The sequence below is a fragment of the Ochlerotatus camptorhynchus genome, unplaced genomic scaffold (genome assembly GCF_037179485.1).
Source record: "Ochlerotatus camptorhynchus isolate MF236.1 unplaced genomic scaffold, CSIRO-AGI_Acam_v1.1 ptg000574l, whole genome shotgun sequence".
Classification (NCBI taxonomy): domain Eukaryota; kingdom Metazoa; phylum Arthropoda; class Insecta; order Diptera; family Culicidae; genus Ochlerotatus; species Ochlerotatus camptorhynchus.
In genome coordinates, this window is record NW_027041055.1 from 748,173 (window position 1) to 765,818 (window position 17,646).

At 40.9% G+C, this 17,646-nt stretch overlaps 1 protein-coding gene and 1 pseudogene across 2 annotated transcripts in view; one reads left to right on the forward strand and one right to left on the reverse strand.

Annotated features, from left to right (window-relative positions):
* Positions 1-17,646, reverse strand: part of LOC135713614 (kelch-like protein 17) — a 109,926-nt gene that overhangs the window by 19,029 nt on the left and 73,251 nt on the right. For both annotated transcript variants that reach the window (XM_065236747.1, XM_065236748.1), the window contains exons 3-6: positions 15,036-15,228; positions 14,711-14,807; positions 1,160-1,281; positions 933-1,047 (exon numbers count right to left, since the gene is read on the reverse strand). In XM_065236747.1, coding sequence (XP_065092819.1) covers positions 933-1,047; positions 1,160-1,281; positions 14,711-14,807; positions 15,036-15,228 — 527 coding nt within the window. The remainder of the gene's footprint in view (positions 1-932; positions 1,048-1,159; positions 1,282-14,710; positions 14,808-15,035; positions 15,229-17,646) is intronic.
* LOC135713633 (probable valine--tRNA ligase, cytoplasmic) lies at positions 3,315-3,868 on the forward strand (annotated as a pseudogene).

Here is a 17,646-nt window from a genome sequence, read left to right on the forward strand (position 1 = left end):
GATCTGGTAATAACGGAGTTGCATCCTCGGTCAATCATGCTAATGCTCATGCTCATTTAGTATTTTCATGATTGAAATACCATAAATCAGGCATAACATTTGATAACGGCTCACAAGCTTTTGTAAACAAACTTTTTAAAGCAATTTACACGTGAATCGAAGTACGCTTACGCAAACCAACAACATCATCGGATAGGGGCAACTCTCATCTTTCCGAAAGTGGTATTGGTTTGCGTGGGCCTACTTTGGTTCACGTGTAAAGGGCCATAAAAAGTTTGTTTACAAATGCTTTTGTGTCGTTATCAAATGTTACGCCTGAAATTACTTCAAAATATGAATGCAACGGTTTCAAATTTGATGAACACCAACGATCTAAAAGAATTGCAAAATCATTTGCATGTATTTAATTAAAATGCAGCGATTGACGAACGCAGCATTTATCTGAATTCGAAGTTCTACCAAATTTATTCATAACATCATTACTTTAAATCATATTTTGTGGACAGGAACACGACATGGACAAAATTCAAACATTGTAGAATCATAATGAGCAAATTGTGTACCCGAGCCAACCATCTATCATGATATCCCAAGGCTAGATGGTGGTGGCATCCCCTCACACAGTTCATGAGCTACATTATGGCTGCTAAATGGTTTTGGTCTCCACAGTAAAACGGCAATTATTAGCCCCTAAATGCCAATTAAATGGACAGCAAACAATGGGTATTTCTGGACACTGATAGGCGAGTTATTTAGGTATCACTATGGTGGTGACCTGCGTGTATATAATACACACTGGCTGTCATAAACGAATAATGGATAATAACTGCCTGTGTGTGTGGGGGTGGGGAGAGGTCGTTGATGGAAACCAATTCAGTAATGATTTACCCAATACACGAAATCGTTTTACTGCTAGTGAAAATGGTACATACCTGCGAAACTTCGAATCCCCAGACAGTTGGATGGGTGCAGCTGGCGTAGCAGGAACTTGCAGCAGGCTTCCCGAACCGATTGAATCTGGAGCAAGCTGGATGCTGGAAGAAGGACCTGAACCGAGGAAAGGAGTGAACGGAAATCAAACATGAAAAATGAGCGCTCGACAATCGACCATGTTGTATGCACGGATGGGGTGTGGGTGAACGACCGTTGGGCCATTTACCTGTACGTTCTCCTCGGTGATGGTGATTTCTCCACTGTACGCATATTCTATGAGTTGCTTCAGCGACGATGGATCGATGTCGTGTAGGGTGACAACATCACGATTTCGTTCCAGCATGTCGTCTGAAATAGGGGAAGAAGAGTGGAAAAAAGTCCGTAGGATTGGAAAGTATTCAATTTCAATTTGTGAAATGCATGTTCCGTTGAGAATCACGTTAAATGGTGCCAGTTTTGACATAGGAAGGTTTTCATTGCCTGCACCAATGGCAGGGAAAAAAAGTAACATAAATCATGACCGCGATGTACTTTGAAGCACACTTGCAATTGACAAGATTGTCGGTCCTGTTGAGATATTTTTTAAACATTCCTGTTCAGGGCAAAGAGTATCATTGCACTTGCCAAACATTTTATACGAATGTAGAAATGGCACATCAGGCGTAGGAGCTCTCAATTTAAAACCTGAGCAAATATACAATTATTACAATATAACAGATTCATGCGAAATAACGCTTAAATTTATATGAAGGATCGTTTAAAATTACGCCAAATCTAGTGTTAATAACTTGTACGCTATACTGCCCCTCTTCGCATGTCGATCTTATAGCCGTTTTTGACAAAACTGAGTTTTTCAATGCAAATGGTAGCTATCACCCATATTTTCATAATAATGGATGAAATCAACAACATTGTTCTGAAAAAGCTTGAAAAGAAACACACTTAGAAAAAAATCCTGTAAATTTAGGTGCTCTAAGAGTAACATATACGGGCGTCAATTTTGACATAAATTTGAGTCATAACAGACGCGAAATATAGCTCAATCAAACGTACTTTACGTCAAGCAACGAACTTTTCAGTCTCGGAGTGCTTAATATTGCATGACATGTTTGTTTACGTCTCATCTTTTATGTCAAACACGGATTCCTTTCTCTTTTCTTTTTTTCCTTTATTTACGGTGGTCTCTGTTCCGCAATCTAGTGTCAATCACAATCACCGACGGACATCGATTGCCATCCATTGACGGCAATCGAATGTGCAGGAAGGCAGCTTCCATACCTGCGTAGGATATCGCACCCATTCAACATACATGGGCCGGAACCAACGGCTTTACTTCCCTTCCGAAGGAAGACGTGACCAGAGATTTTTTTACCTCAGAAAAATCCCACCGATCTCGGCTGGGATTGAACCCAGACCCATCGGGGTGTTGGAAAGCAGTCACGCTTACCACTACACCACCGGCGCCGGCAAAACAAACACGGATTCCGTCACGTGTAAAATTAGTTATTTCTAAGTGTGAGGCTAAATTGGATGTCCCATCATCCCATGTGAGGCTTTGGATGTCTCATATCTCGACTTGATGATTTTCGGACATGTGAAGAGCGGCAGTAAACAGTGTATCGCAAAATTGAGCGTACACCCTAGAGGAACATTTTTTTAAGCATTCTGAATAGATTTTTTTTAATTACTTTATTTGTACAGGCTCAATCGAATCTTTACACATTATAAATGTCTTAAATCTAAAATGAAAGGATTTGACCGATTACTCGCGGTCTTCTCGAGGTTAGTGGATGACAATTGTTTGGATCGGGAGAGGGAAAAGGAGATTTGGAATATGATTTATGATTCAAAAAATTCACTATTTCTAAAACATATACTCCAAACCTTTGAACCAAATCTCTGAATAGATATATTTTTTAAAATCTTGGCTGGTGGTTAAACAGATTGATTTATCGTTGTAGTTTTGGACTTTATTGGAATAACCTGTATGAAGTTAGATTGATTTTAGTAAAATGCTTTTGATTTGAAATTTATATGGAGATATTGGTTAAAATGTACGGAGAAATAATATTCCATCACTTTTCCTGCATAGAACTCTTGTAATAAATCTGCAATTTTGTTTATCGCAGCCAAGGACCAGATTTTTTTTCCTTGATTTGTTTTTCGTCGATTTTGTTACTCAATACGATAAACTCAAGAGTGTCTGCAGTGCCGACAATGCCGGACATCATGGTGACGTTGTATTTTTGTGAATAATTAAATTTTTGGCAACCCGGTATTTTGACAGCTCGCATGTTTCGTTTTGCTTGCTGAAACCACAATTGAACAAAAAAAATACATCGGGTTTGCGTGAACCGAGACACGGAACTGCAGCGAGATAAATGCTCACGGACGCCAGTGAGTTTGATCCAATGGATGTGGTTACCGACATCTCGCTGAAGGACCTGCACCTGCAGCTATATAAGTTTCCAACCTGCACTCGAGAGAGATCGAGAAAGCCAAGGCCGGCCAGAAACAAGACTCCCCAAACGGTACTCTGGAGCGTGGAACGGACCCGATGTATTTTGTCCTGTGCTCGTACAACAGCTAGGAACGGGACATCAACTTGGACATGATGCGCATCCAAACTGAGAAACGTGACTAAGTTTGCGCTAATGTACTTCACCGAAGAGAAGCAGTACGACGTGCTGCATGGCATGGTAAGTTTGTCACGCTCCACTTTGAAGTTTATAAAATAATTTTATTCTACTCTAAGAGCAACATCCTGTCCCGGGTGGCCAATACCATCCACATGTCATACAAGGGCTTCGAGAAGTACGAATTTGCCCAAACTACCAGCGCGTGCCTCAACTTTTGGCTGTAGTATCTATGTGATGTCTATTTGGAGTGCTTGAAGTGGATCCGATCCGTGGCAGCTAAAGTCTTAACCCGGTAGACGTTCTACACTTGCTTGAAACTTGATCGGAAGCTTCTATCGCCCTGCATGCCTTTTATCATAGAGCAGCTGTACTAGCGGTTGCCGTGTGCTAGCCACAGTAGGTAGCCAGTATTAGCGTGGCCCCGTAGCCGGAACTAGAATCATGCAACTGGCACAACGAGAAGCTCCAGAAAGACGTTGACATTGTGCAGCGTGTGGCCAAGGTCAACTCAAAGCAATTAAAATTTGGCAATTGACCCGAAGCGGTTACAACTTGTCGAACAAGATGAAGGCGGAAGTGTTCTTCCTGTGCAGTAATCATGCCACTTATGAGAGCAAAATTCCTGAGGAAGTTCGGAAGAACCACCAGGAGAAGCTCGAACAATCTACTACAGAAGCATTTTTTTTTTTGTTAGGCTTACTTGATACTTGATGGGCTACGAATCGCCAGGTTGATTCAACGCCGAACGAAGTACTCTTCTCCATTGGACTCGGTCCTGAGCCAATCGCTTCCAGTCGCCATGAACGTTTAGCGACCTGATGTCCTCCTCAACTGCAAATAGCCAACGTGTCCGAGGTCTACCCCGGAGTCGACGACCTCTACCGGGTTCTCTGCTGAATATAATATTTGCTTGTCGTTCTTCCGGCATCCGCACTACATGCCCAGCACACCGTAGTCTGCCGTGTTTTATAAGCTTCACTATATCCGTACCGTTATACACTTGGTACAACTCGTGATTCATGCGACGCCGCCAGATGCCATTCTCCTGTTTACCGCCGAGTATTGTTCGCAGCACCTTACGCTCGAAGACACCAAATGCTCTCCGGTCAGACTCTTTTAACGTCCACGATTCGTGGCCGTAGAGGGCTACCGGAAGTATCAGCGTCTTATACAGAGCGAATTTCGTTTTCGTTTGCAGGCTACGGGACTTCAGCTGGCTACGTAATCCGTAAAAGGCCCTGCTTGCAGCTGCAATACGTCTCTTCACCTCGCGGGTAACATCATTATCGCATGTCACTAGTGTTCCAAGATACACAAATTCTTCCACTACCTCAAATTGTTCACCATCTAACAACACTACACTACCAACACCACTATTGCTCCCACGCTGTCTACCGGCTACCATGTACTTCGTTTTGGTAGAACTTATCGTGAGCCCAATCCTCGCCGTCTCCCTCTTAAAAGGCACAAACGCCTCTTCCACTGCTCTACGGTCAATTCCGATGATATCGATGTCGTCCGCAAAGGCAAGGAGCATGTACGATCGTGTGATGATGGTACTGTTCCTCTGCACACCAGCTCTCCTAATCGCTCCTTCAAGAGCAATGTTGAACAGTAAGTTTGAAAGTGCATCACCCTGCTTCAATCCATCTAAGGTCACGAACGAGGTCGAAATCTCATCTGCAACCCTTACACTTGATTTCGATCCATCTAGCGTTGCGCGAATCAGTCTAATTAGTTTCGCCGGAAAACCATGTTCTAGCATAATCTGCCAAAGCTCATTTCTCTTCACTGAATCGTATGCTGCTTTGAAATCAATAAACAGATGGTGAGTCTGCAAGTTGTACTCCCGGAATTTATCAAGGATTTGACGCAGGGTAAACATTTGATCCGTCGTTGATCGGCCCTCACGAAAACCAGCCTGGTATTCACCGACGAAGGACTCCTCAAGCGGTCTCAATCTGTTAAACAGAACGCGTGACAGTATTTTGTACGCCGAATTCAGAAGAGTTATTCCTCGATAATTGGCGCACTCGAGTCTGTGCCCTTTTTTGAATAATGGGCAAATGAGGCCATCCAACCAGCTAGCAGGCAGTTCTTCGTCCTCCCATATCTTCGTTAGAATACGGTGGATTGCTTGATGCAGCTGCTCACTTCCGTGTTTGAAAAGTTCGGCCGGGAGCTCGTCCTTCCCAGCAGCCTTATTGTTTTTCAGCTCACGTATTGCCTTTTTAACCTCGTCTAGCGTTGGAGGCTCCACAGCTTGATCGTCGTCTGCGATGTTTACTCTGTTCCTCGATACTCCCTCACTCTCTCCATTCAACAATGTCTCAAAATGTTCTTTCCACCTGGCAGCCACCATTGTTTTATCTGTCAGCAAATTCCCCTCAAGGTCATTGCACATGGCGGGAGATGGCGCTGTTTTACTCCGCACACCATTGACAGTCGCGTAGAACCTTCGCATATCGTTCTGTTCCATACTTTCTTGCGCCTCAGCAATCACGCGTTCTTCGTATTGCCTTTTCTTTCTGCGGTGGGTTCGTTTCTCAGCTGCCCTTGCTACCTTGTACCGCTCTCTGTTCAGCCGGGTACCAGACACTAACATCCGGCTTCTGGCAACGTTCTTCTCATCCGTCAACCTCTGGCACTCCTCATCAAACCAGCCATTACGTGGTCGTCTTTGAGCTGTACCTATCACTTCTTGTGCTGTTGTGTTCACCGCTCCGTGGATTGTGTTCCACAGATTGTTGAGGTCCTCGTTCACGTTGATTTCGCTAATCCGCTCATCAAGCTTCTGGCGGTACTCTGCAGCAACACCTTCTACTGACAAGCGATGGATATTGAAACGCATCGATCTCCGGTTCGTTGAATTCGTAACGGTCGATAGACGCGCCCGAATTTTGCAGACAACAAGATAATGATCTGAGTCAATGTTAGGCCCCCTAAAAGTCCTTACATCAATGACATCTGAGAAGTGCCGGCCATCCACCAACATGTGATCGATCTGGGTGCAAGTTTCGCCATTTGGGTGTCTCCAGGTGTGCTTTCGGATATTCTTGCGTGCAAAGTAGGTGCTACTGATGGCCATACCTCTAGCAGCGGCGAAGTTTATCAGTTTCAGGCCGTTATCATTGGTTACTGTATGTAGGCTCTCTGTACCAATGATTGGACGAAAGAAATCTTCCCTCCCGACCTGCGCATTTGCATCTCCGATTACAATCTTCACGTCGTGTTTTGGGCACTCATCATAAGTTTTATCGAGACTGTCATAAAACGCGTCCTTCACGTCATCGGATTTATCGTTGGTTGGCGCATAGATGTTGATCAGGCTGTAGTTGAAGAATTTGCCCCGAATCCTTAATACACAGATGCGGTCGCTTACCGGTCTCCACCGCATAACACGCTTCATCTGCTTCCCGATCACTATGAACCCTACTCCATGTTCTGCCCTATCGCCACCGCTGTGATAGATATGATACTTGAAGGAAGTGTTGGCGATGGGATCCACCGCCCGGAATTCACGTTCTCCGGATCTAGGCCACCGTACTTCCTGAATAGCAGCTACGCTCACATTCACTTTTTGCAGTTCACGAGCCAAAAGGCCCGCTCGTCCAGGTTCATTTAAGGTTCTGACATTCCAAGTACCGAGTTTCCATTCATTGTCCTTATTTCGTTGCCGGGTCGGTTGCCGAAAATTCCGTTCGTTGTTTTCTCTTTCTTCGTTTTTCTGAGTAATGTTGGGGGTTTCAGTATGCTACCTTACCGGGGTCGCGATACCTACATCATGTTGGTGGGGCTGCCACCTTAGGTGTAGCTGACGTGATACAGCATTTCTTATTCAGCCGCTCGGAGCGAGCGAGACAGACGCTGTTTGAGCCGCACCTCCATGGTGAACAGACGCTCGAGGGTCGCACCTCCTCACTTTGCTATCACCACGATCCGGATCCATGTTTTTATCGTGGTGACATTGCCCAGGCTACGCTACCAGCATCTTTTGCTGGCGGTCTTTGTCATCGGCTGACCCGTGGAAGCGTGAGGTAGGAACTTGTGAGGACCAGAGCTGTTGGGACAACACTCCTTCCAGTTTGTCGACTCACCATTTGTAGCTTGTAGTTAGGCTATCGGATGCTAAAAAAATACTAATTGCTTATAGCAGAAGTAGTAATTTATTGCCTCTAAATACATGTAATTAACCATCAGCGTTGCGCCTTTATATACGTACATAGAACAAAAATGATATCAACACAGTTGGAATAAAATGAGCAAGCTGCTCCATGCATTTTTTGACATTGTTAATTTAATCCTCTAAACCCTTAAAGGGTGTCCATTCAAATCCAATTTTTTAATTCCCGGTTTTTCCCGGTTATTGAATAACACTGTGCAACAAGGCTTTCTAGGATGGAAAAAATCACTTTATTTGACTTTCTCGTGGTCCCCTGAGTAAAAGTCTCGAACAAACTTATACCCTAAAACGTCCTAATTTTTTTGGTACCGCCCTCTTTATGAATTTTGGTATGTTGTCCCGATGCCGTTTGTATACTGTCTAACTAAAGCATGTTAAGACATTGCCGTCCAAAAGCTTTTTTTTAGAAATTTACTTGAGGAACATTTTTTTAGAACATTTGAAAACGATATCTCATTGTCTTACCCCTCGTTTGGGTGATTTTTCAAATTGGGTACATTGAGGCATACGGTTCCAACGGCATTCCATCTCCTCGATCAGTTGTGTCCTTGTGGTTTTAGCTGGTGTAGGTTGTTATACAGCTTCTTTGTTTTGTATCTTAGAATATTTGTTAGTGGGTTAGTGGTATGGCCATTATTATGGTAGGAAGATCTTATAAGGATGTCTGCAGTTTCTTCGATATCCGGAATGTTAAAAGGGTGGATTATTTTGATGGTGCCTATTTGAATTTAGCATGTTCTCTCTTTCACGAGTAATAATGGGTCGTCTTGCAGTTTTCGTTTTGATAATTTTTGTGCGTGATTTGAAGTGCCCATCAATACAAGTAGTATGGTTATCTCATTCACAGATCGACTGGTGTTCCGCCAGCGATGCCAGAAGCAGATGAGGCCTCGTAGGTTCTTTTAGGGGTTAGGTTACGGAATCCTTGATTCTTGCCGCTGCTCCCTCCTGATCTTGGTGCTCTGGTACACGCGACACTTTCAGCGAAACAACACAAGTTTGCACCAATGACGGTATAACTCGTGGCACACTTAGTCGATTTTCAGTAGCGTGACGAAGATAGAACTCGATCACTCTCCCCTGGGAATTCGACTGCCTTTGACAAAAGATTGTTTTCGAAGACTGTACTCTTCTCTAGCTTCCTTATATCCGCGCCATTAAGTATTCCTATTCCTATTCCTATTAAATTAAGATTGTTTTATCATATAGATATTTACTTGCTACCTTATTTAAGTTTAGTTGGTCTTAGAACACGTCACGCAAACATAGAAACGCTGGCATTTTCTTGTCCAATGACTCAATAAAGTTTTTAACTATCCCTAGCGGATATGAAGGGGAAGAAGCAAGATTGAGTCTCTGGGAACGAGTGGTGGGCGGATTACTTTGGATTTCCTTAGCACGTGTTGTCCACGCATTTACCAAACAGTTTTCAGTATGGTCGTATTGGGACAACATACCAAAGTTCATAAAGATGGCGGTACTAAAATAACAATAAAGTATGATTAATATCATAGGATTTAGAATGTTTTCATTCTTTTGGGTTGTTAAAATAATTAGTTAACGGAAATCTCAACATACCAGCACATACTTGGGTTTTACAGTGATTTGACATAAATTCTAGATTTTTAGGGAAGTATCCAATTTGATAAATCACCCAAACGAAGGGTAAGACAACGAGATATCGTTTTCAAATGTGGTAGAAAAATGTCCCTCAAGTAATTTTCTACAAAAAAATTATTGGACGGCAATGTCGTAACATGCTTTAGTTAGACAGTATACGACCGACATCGGGACAACATACCAAACTTCATAAAGAGGGCGGTACCACAAAATTAGGATATAGGTATGTTCAGGACTTTCACTCAGAAGTCTACAAGAAAGTCAAATATAGTAAATTTTTTTCAGTCCTAGAGAAAAAAAAAGTTCCGATTTGTTACACAGTGTAATAAGCTCAACTCAAACATCACTCCTGTCTTAAACAAAAACGGCGTCCAAAAATAACCGTTTAGAAATAAACATATATTTTTTTTAGGAGAATTGCACTACAATAATTCTGCTTTGAAGAAAAAATATGAGATGAGATTTGCATTACTATGTTGATGATCTAGATCTCCAAAATATCATGGAATCATGAATTTGTATAAAATCAATCACTTCAAAAATGATCTCAAATCTTGTTTTGGTATGCCGGAAAAAAACAAGATCTGAGCAGGAGAAACTCAGTATAAAAAGTACTTCAAATCTTCCTGGAGTTACGATCTAAAAGTTCATTTTATAACATTTTGTGCAATACAAAGATGTGTTGCCAAAATATTCATCATTCTCCAAATTATCCTGTTGATATTTTACAGGTTAATCGAAGTCTTGATCGATGTCCACTCAGAATTTTTGTGCATTTTATGCTTCACGGAGACTCATAACATCATTTAAAATAATTAATTGTTTTTAAAAATAACAATGACAACATGATATTCCATGATTTTCTAGTCTTTTTTTCAGAAAAAAAACCGGGTATTGAAAATCAGTCACATTTTTCTAAATTCACAGATTTAAGACATGTTATGAGCCAGGTAAAAAATTAAAGCAGTAACCGGGGCGTAGCTTTGATTGATAATGTGTGAACGAAACTGCAATCATTTTCATATAAATCAGCTTGCTATCTTTCAATCTACAATAAATTAATTGATCGCCAGAATGTGTTCAACAAGTTCATGATCCCCTTATTTCCTCAATTTACTCACCCTTATTAGTTATTTGTTGACTGTTTTTGGACTTTCCGTTAGGATTTTTTTTATTATAGTCACTTTAACGCTCTTGGGTCATTCGTGACTTGTCCGGGGGTGAGATTTGAACTCGTGACTTTGGCGTGAGAGGTATGGATGCTAACCACTACGCCGGGGTCGCTCCCCTTCCATTAGGAATATTTCTCCGCATATGAAACACTTGTCTTTAATCCCTCGTTATAAAATATATTCCCCGTGCACAATTCAATGCCCATCTCATCTCCATTGAACATTTGTTATCGATAACACGTTTAACCAAACGCTTGATCGCAGTGGAATACCTCCGGTGGGAAATCTTTCACAAGCACGTATTGCACATCCCAGTCCAAGTAAAATTGCAATTTTTTTTAGGTTTTAAAGCACTCTACAAGTCTAAATCATGGTTTACATAGTTCACATAAAACCCAAATTATTACCTTGCAGGTAACCAATAAGCCCGCTAATTTGGATTGATTAGGCAAATTATTAGTTGGATTATTATTAACCAGGTTTGTTAATTACTTGGGATTGCCCCCCACTTTCTTTCTATCAACATAATCGAAAATTTGATATTCAGAGTTGTGAGTGCTTTCACAAAATTAGAAATGTGGTCCATGTGACCCTGAGTTCAATATTTAATCATAATCTGCTACTTCAAGCAATCAAAAAATCCGTCCATCCAAGCAGGATCATTGGATAGCATAATGTCTGAATTTATCCGGTTCTTAAGCACACAATGAGAAAATAGAACTACAAGTATTCAGAAATATATCTCTTATCTTTTTTTCCATTCTTGCATTTACAAAAAAGACGCTCCAACCCATTTTCTGAGGTTTAATTTTTATTGGATCGAACTGAACAGCGCCACCTAGAAACTCGCTAATCCACTTGGAGCATGTATTTTGTCACAACCAACAATGTAAAGCTCTACTCAGAGATGTAAATAGATTATTATCGATCCTCTGAATCCCACTTCAACTCAGGGATAGCCCAAAATCATCAAAATTCAGTTCGCCAAGCAGAATCTCACGAACACTAGCGTGTTTAAAGTCATAGTTCTTACAGTAATGCTTCTGTAATTTTGATACTAAACATATGCAGCTGGAGAAGACTATGTTCCTTATTTAATCAATTAAAATAATTCATTTAAGCACCCACAAGCTCACGATTCTATGGAAGATTTTATTAATTTACAAACATCGTAAAACTACACCGAGTAATTGAAACCGAGTAATACTGTTCGAAGAGGATTAAGAAATATTTCCCTAATTTCCAAAGAAATTCCTTGTGAATTCCTGATTTTCCAGGACTGAAATGGAATTCCCTGAAATTCCAGGTTTTTTTCAGGTAGTCGACACCTGCAGATTCAATAATGTATACGATGATTCGACTAAATGATAGAATGGTTAAACTTTTGTGAAACCCCTTAATATCATTGATTTTGTTTATTAGGTTTTTAAAAATGCCTGGAGTTCAGATCTTTATTTTTTTTATTATAGTCACACCAAATGAAATTCTAAAAAAAAAATACTCTGTATGCTATCGTGGTAGGAATAACAGCAAAATCACCAATTGCCCCGTGCACGAATATATTGCGAGTGAGAGCAAAATGTGCAATAAATTTGTGGATTTTTTTATACTTTACACAGTGAAAGACATAATATGACAGTTGTGAACAGATGCGTAAACATGAGAATTGTTTGATTCCAAGTAACATTGTAAGTTTTATAAAGGTTTAAATTATTGATCAAGACCAAATTTTGGCCTACATGACTGAGATAAAACCAAAATTGTTACATTCAATTGGCCTAACGGAACTATCCACCTACACTCTTCTAAAGATCATTCTCTAGCTAAGAAATCATCACACTAAAGCTTCATGTTAGCATTTCCAACCAACCCCCAAAATTGTTACTTGGGATCAGGGTTGCTTCCAATCACTTGCTATAAAAAAATGTTTTTCGGAATTATGTAATCATGAAATAGTATAATGCTAATTAGTAGTTGTAAGTTACAAGAGGTCAAGAAGTATATGTTTGACACATAAAATCTGTCAATATTGCTTTCAGTGCGTCACAATCAGCGATTTTACGACTCGTGAGCGCTCACCCTGAGTGAACACTCACACATCATAAGATCGCTGATTGTGACGCTCTGAAAGCGGAATTGACAGGTTTTATGAGTCAAACACATACTTTACACCCTCTTCTTGTTACTTATAAATACAACATATCATTGTAACATGTAATGATTGCATAATTATTTTTTTTATAGCAAGTGAGTGGAAGCAACCCTGCTTGGGATGATTATTTATGAATCCTCAGCTCTGTAAAGTTAATTCGGTTGAGCCTTAACAAATAAATTAATAAACAATAATCGAATCTTCTTTCGCTTCCTAGACCGTTCGAGAAATTCATGTTAATTTCTGCGAATATAGCGCACAATATTCTATGCAATAACGCATAAATTTGCAAGCTCGTAAACGATTTTGTTGTTTATGCCAACTATAGCTCAAAATTAAACGAAGGGAGATTTTACGCGATAGTTAAAATTCAGATTTTTTTTCTGTGTGGGCGTCGTAAATTCTCGGTGCTGTAGTGGCAGCTGGTTCTGAGGTGGCAACATTTCCCTAACACTCCCGTGCACTTTCCACCTTGTCACTATCTTCGGCACTGGCCACTACTAAATACCTGCGCCTGGGCAAAAGGATCTGCGCTGAGAAGCAATCCATTGCGAGACTCCACGGTTGTGGTTCCCAAAAAAAAAGTATGTATCAACAAACCAACACACTCAAAGCTCTTCATAAAGCGATTCCTTTAAGAGGTTTGACAACATTGAAAGATTGAACATTGATTCAATTTAATTTTGACACATGTGAACTGTGAAATAGTGCAGTGTTGCCAGCAACTTTAAATATTGAGAACGTTTCTCACCATGGGTACCATCCTCTTGACTAAAATTCGGGGGCAAATTGATTACATGAAACGTAATGGTTTCTAGTGACTTTCTATGGGATATACCTATTAAATTTGGGTTCCCTAAATCCTTGCACGAAATGAATTTTCTGTAGATATTATGGAAAATATTGTTTTAATGCAGTTACGCCTAAATGTATGATTTTTTTACATTTATCACTGGTAATTTAAGAGAAAACAATTAATTTCTAACATTGAAAGCATTTTATCATATAAAAAATCGATTGATTGACACTTCGTTCAATGAAAGTTAAGGACAAAAAGCGTTCTAACCCTATGATTCGTATGTTTGAAATACATATTGAATGATATTGAACGTCAATTAACTAAACGTGTACTTCTTTTTGCAAAAAGAAACTCGTCAATTCTACCATTGGAGTTTCACGAGAAATTTCATAATGAAATGCTATCATGATTTCTCTTGATATCTATCACCAACCAACCAATTCTATTTCGGTGATCAATTTGCCCCTGGAATGCAGTAGTTACATTTTTCATGTTAATTTTTAAGTGGAGGAATTCATATCAAGATGGCAGAAGGAAAAATACGATCGCGCATTTGAAATTCATGCTTCGAAAGCAGGTAATATGGGGGGAGTCCAAAGAATAGCAGCCCCACGCCGCCGGATCCTAAATCCGACACTGGTAACGAATTGGGGTCTCTCTTAGCTCAGTCGATAAAGGTGCAGCTATCAAGCAAGACCATGCTGGAGGCAGCTGGGTCCAATTCCCGGTCCAGTCTAGGAATTTTCCGGATTGAATTTTGTTTTCGACTTCCCTGGGCATAGAGTATGACTATATTTGCCTACACAGTAATATTAATGTTAAAATGGTTCAAGCTCTCAATTAACAACTGTGGAACTAAAATTCAAAGAACACTAAGTTGATAATGCTATATATGAAGAAGAAGGGTCACGAATTCATGAATTTTTTTTCAAAGTGGGTCGCAATCAATTGAATCAACGAAAGTTTGAGCAACGCTGCTATACAAAGTTTCGTTGATGGAGACGCTCTGCACAACAATATAAGTTCACTAATTCTCTACCTCGCTCAGTGAAAAGAATATGTCTGCAGCAACAGAATGAAATATGACTCTCACTGCCATGCCACTTGTGGCATAAACGCATTAACTTTAAATAAATATGAACACTTCCGAGCTAGGCAATCGTTTCTGCATTTCTGCACCTACACAATTTCGCACGTCTCTATGCCACTTACCATTGAACATTGCATAGAAATACGGTGAAACCGAAGCCAGTATGACTTTATGTGCATTTATGGTTTCACCTCCAACTTCCAGTGTAACGTCACAGAGCTACACCACGGGGGATGGGTCCAGCATGGAACGAGATTGGGAAAAAGGTACACAAATGGAAATTGGTTTTCAATATATCGGAAGAATTTTAGCAGATTTGCGTGCGTGTGTTGCTGTATATGTTGGGATGCAGCAAATATATGTGTGTAGGTGATAATTCGACTGTTGAGCGGTCGCTGTCAACACCCACAATTTGCATGTTTTTAGATTGGTTTGGGATTTGCTGACCTGAGCGTTCTGTCGCATGCGGTTAATTGCCGAGAACGATGCTATGCAATGGCCCGGATTTTGGTGGTGTGCTTGCGGCAGTATGTCGTCGCCGGACATGTTTGGCGGGCTGAGGTCGCTCGGTGTCTGCGTCGAGTTGCTGGTTACAGTGGTGACATCTTCTCCATTTGTTCCATCGTTGGCTACTGGAGATCTGCAAATGAAAAAAAAAAGAATAATAGAAGAAATCAGAATAAACCTGCTCATCACAAGTCGCATAATTATAGCCTCATCCATAATGATCAGGACCGTCTGTCGGCGGCAGGATGGTATGAATGAATAGACTTCAGCACGATAGCATCGTTGTGCCGGCGTAATGACAGTTGAGACTGTTGAAAGTCTACGCTTTTAATAAATTTCCACTCTCGTCTGAGGCGACAACGCCGAGTTTCCATTGTTGTTTGCGTATCGTGCGGGCTTTAGCAGCTATTTCTATCACTTCGAGGAGGAAAAAAAGTTCAATGACATGCTTTCCAAAGGCGACAGCATAGGACGGTTGTCGTGGGTGGCAGCAGTGGGCTAACACACCCCACTTGTGCCCATTGTCGAACAGTGTCATGCTTATAACACCAGCCGCCATAGGGAATGACTGGTCGGAGCAGGGTAGGATTTATGTTGGGGTCGTGTCCAGTTACATACGCTTCCGGTGCGGCTTGCCTTCTGCATGTTGGGTATTTTTTTGGGTCAAATGTTCTGGTTGACATGTTGTGACGTTTTTGTTTGTTCTTAAGATTCAGGGTTTCGTATCTAGAATTTTTTTCAAATAAATAATGTGCATAAATTTAAATTGCATAATATTGGATTCAACTCTGGCTTGACACCGCAATGAACAGTGATAGGGGCTAAAATGTTTTCTTTGGATCCATTTCGTGTCGGAAACTTAATTCCATGGCTTATAATAGCGATAAGAAATATAAAGGAGCTGTCTAATTCCTTGCCGGTTCGGTATATTGTTTCGTTTGCTTAACGGGATTATTGGTCTTTGAACGGGTGCCAACCCTACGCAAAATGAATAATATATATGTTGTGTGGATGGAGAACATTGGTTCCCGATGCCTTTTATAAGTGATATTTTACCCGAAGCAACGAACTTTCTCAGTCAGGTAAGCAATAAGGAGGTTATATAATGTAACAACGTTCCGGAAGGTCAATCAACTTTTCAGTAAAAATATTTATTTTATTAATTTATATATTTATTTACTTGTATTTTGTAACTTAAGACTTATGTCTTTCTGTTACATCGATTATATAAAAGTAGAACAAGCGCCACAAGTATATTACACAAAAAAAATCATACGTAACAGTAACTGAACTACATTTACTACTCAACTAAACAACTTTGTCTTTACCGAACCCAGAAATGTAAGAGTATATTACAGATTTGCATAAAAGCATGCAGAATTTGTAATGTTTAACCGCATGAAAAGATTCTGTAATGTGGTCGTCGGAAGGTATTTAAAATAATTTTACAATTTTGAGGCTAGATTTAACTATGCTAAATTTTTAAGAAAGTTAGTTTCTTCTAATAAAGGGTGCTACGATGAAAATGTTGTCAACAAGAATGCATGTAAATTGATTAATTTTTTTATTTAATAAATAAAATTATTTTTCCTTCTTTAAGATCAACTCGTATAAAAAAAATCAGCTAAGCTTCCAGTTGACCGAATCCGAAATGCCAGGCCATTCGTTTAACTCCTGCCAACAGATTCTGTTAGTTTCCACTTTACGATGGCCCAATGTTTTGACGTAGACTACGTCTTACGGGAAGATACTGGGGGTAAATCGAAAATCTTAAATTGCAGACCTGTAGGATTGCAACAGAGGAATACGAACCGAGACCAACGGCAACGACCCCAGCGACGAAATAGGACTTGCGATTGGAAACTCGGCACGTGGAACTGTCGATCTCTCAATTTCATCGGGAGCACCCGAATACTCGCCAATCTACTGAAGGACCACGGATTCGGCATCGTAGCGCTGCAGGAGGTGTGTTGGACAGGATCCATGGTGCGAACGTTCAGAGGTAATCATACCATCTACCAGAGTTGCGGCAACACACGCGAGCTGGGCACAGCTTTCATCGTGATGGGCGAAATGCAGAAGCGCGTGATCGGTTGGTGGCCGATTGACGAAAGAATGTGCAGGTTGAGGATCAAGGGCCGATTCTTCAACTTTAGCATAATCAACGTGCACAGCTCCGGAAGCACAGATGATGAAAGGGACGCATTTTACGCGCAGCTCGACCGCGAGTACGATCGCTGCCCAAGCCACGACGTCAAGATCATCATAGGAGACCTAAACGCTCAGGTAGGCCAGGAGGAGGAATTCATACCGACGATTGGAAAGTTCAGCGCCCACAAGCTGACGAACGGGAACGGCCTACGACTCATCGATTTCGCCGCCTCCAAGAACATGGCCATACGTAGCACCTTCTTCCAACACCACCTCCCCTATCGTTACACCTGGAGATCACCACAGCAGACGGAATCGCAAATCGACCACGTTCTGATTGATGGACGGCACTTCTCCGACATTATCGACGTCAGGACCTATCGTGGCGCTAACATCGACT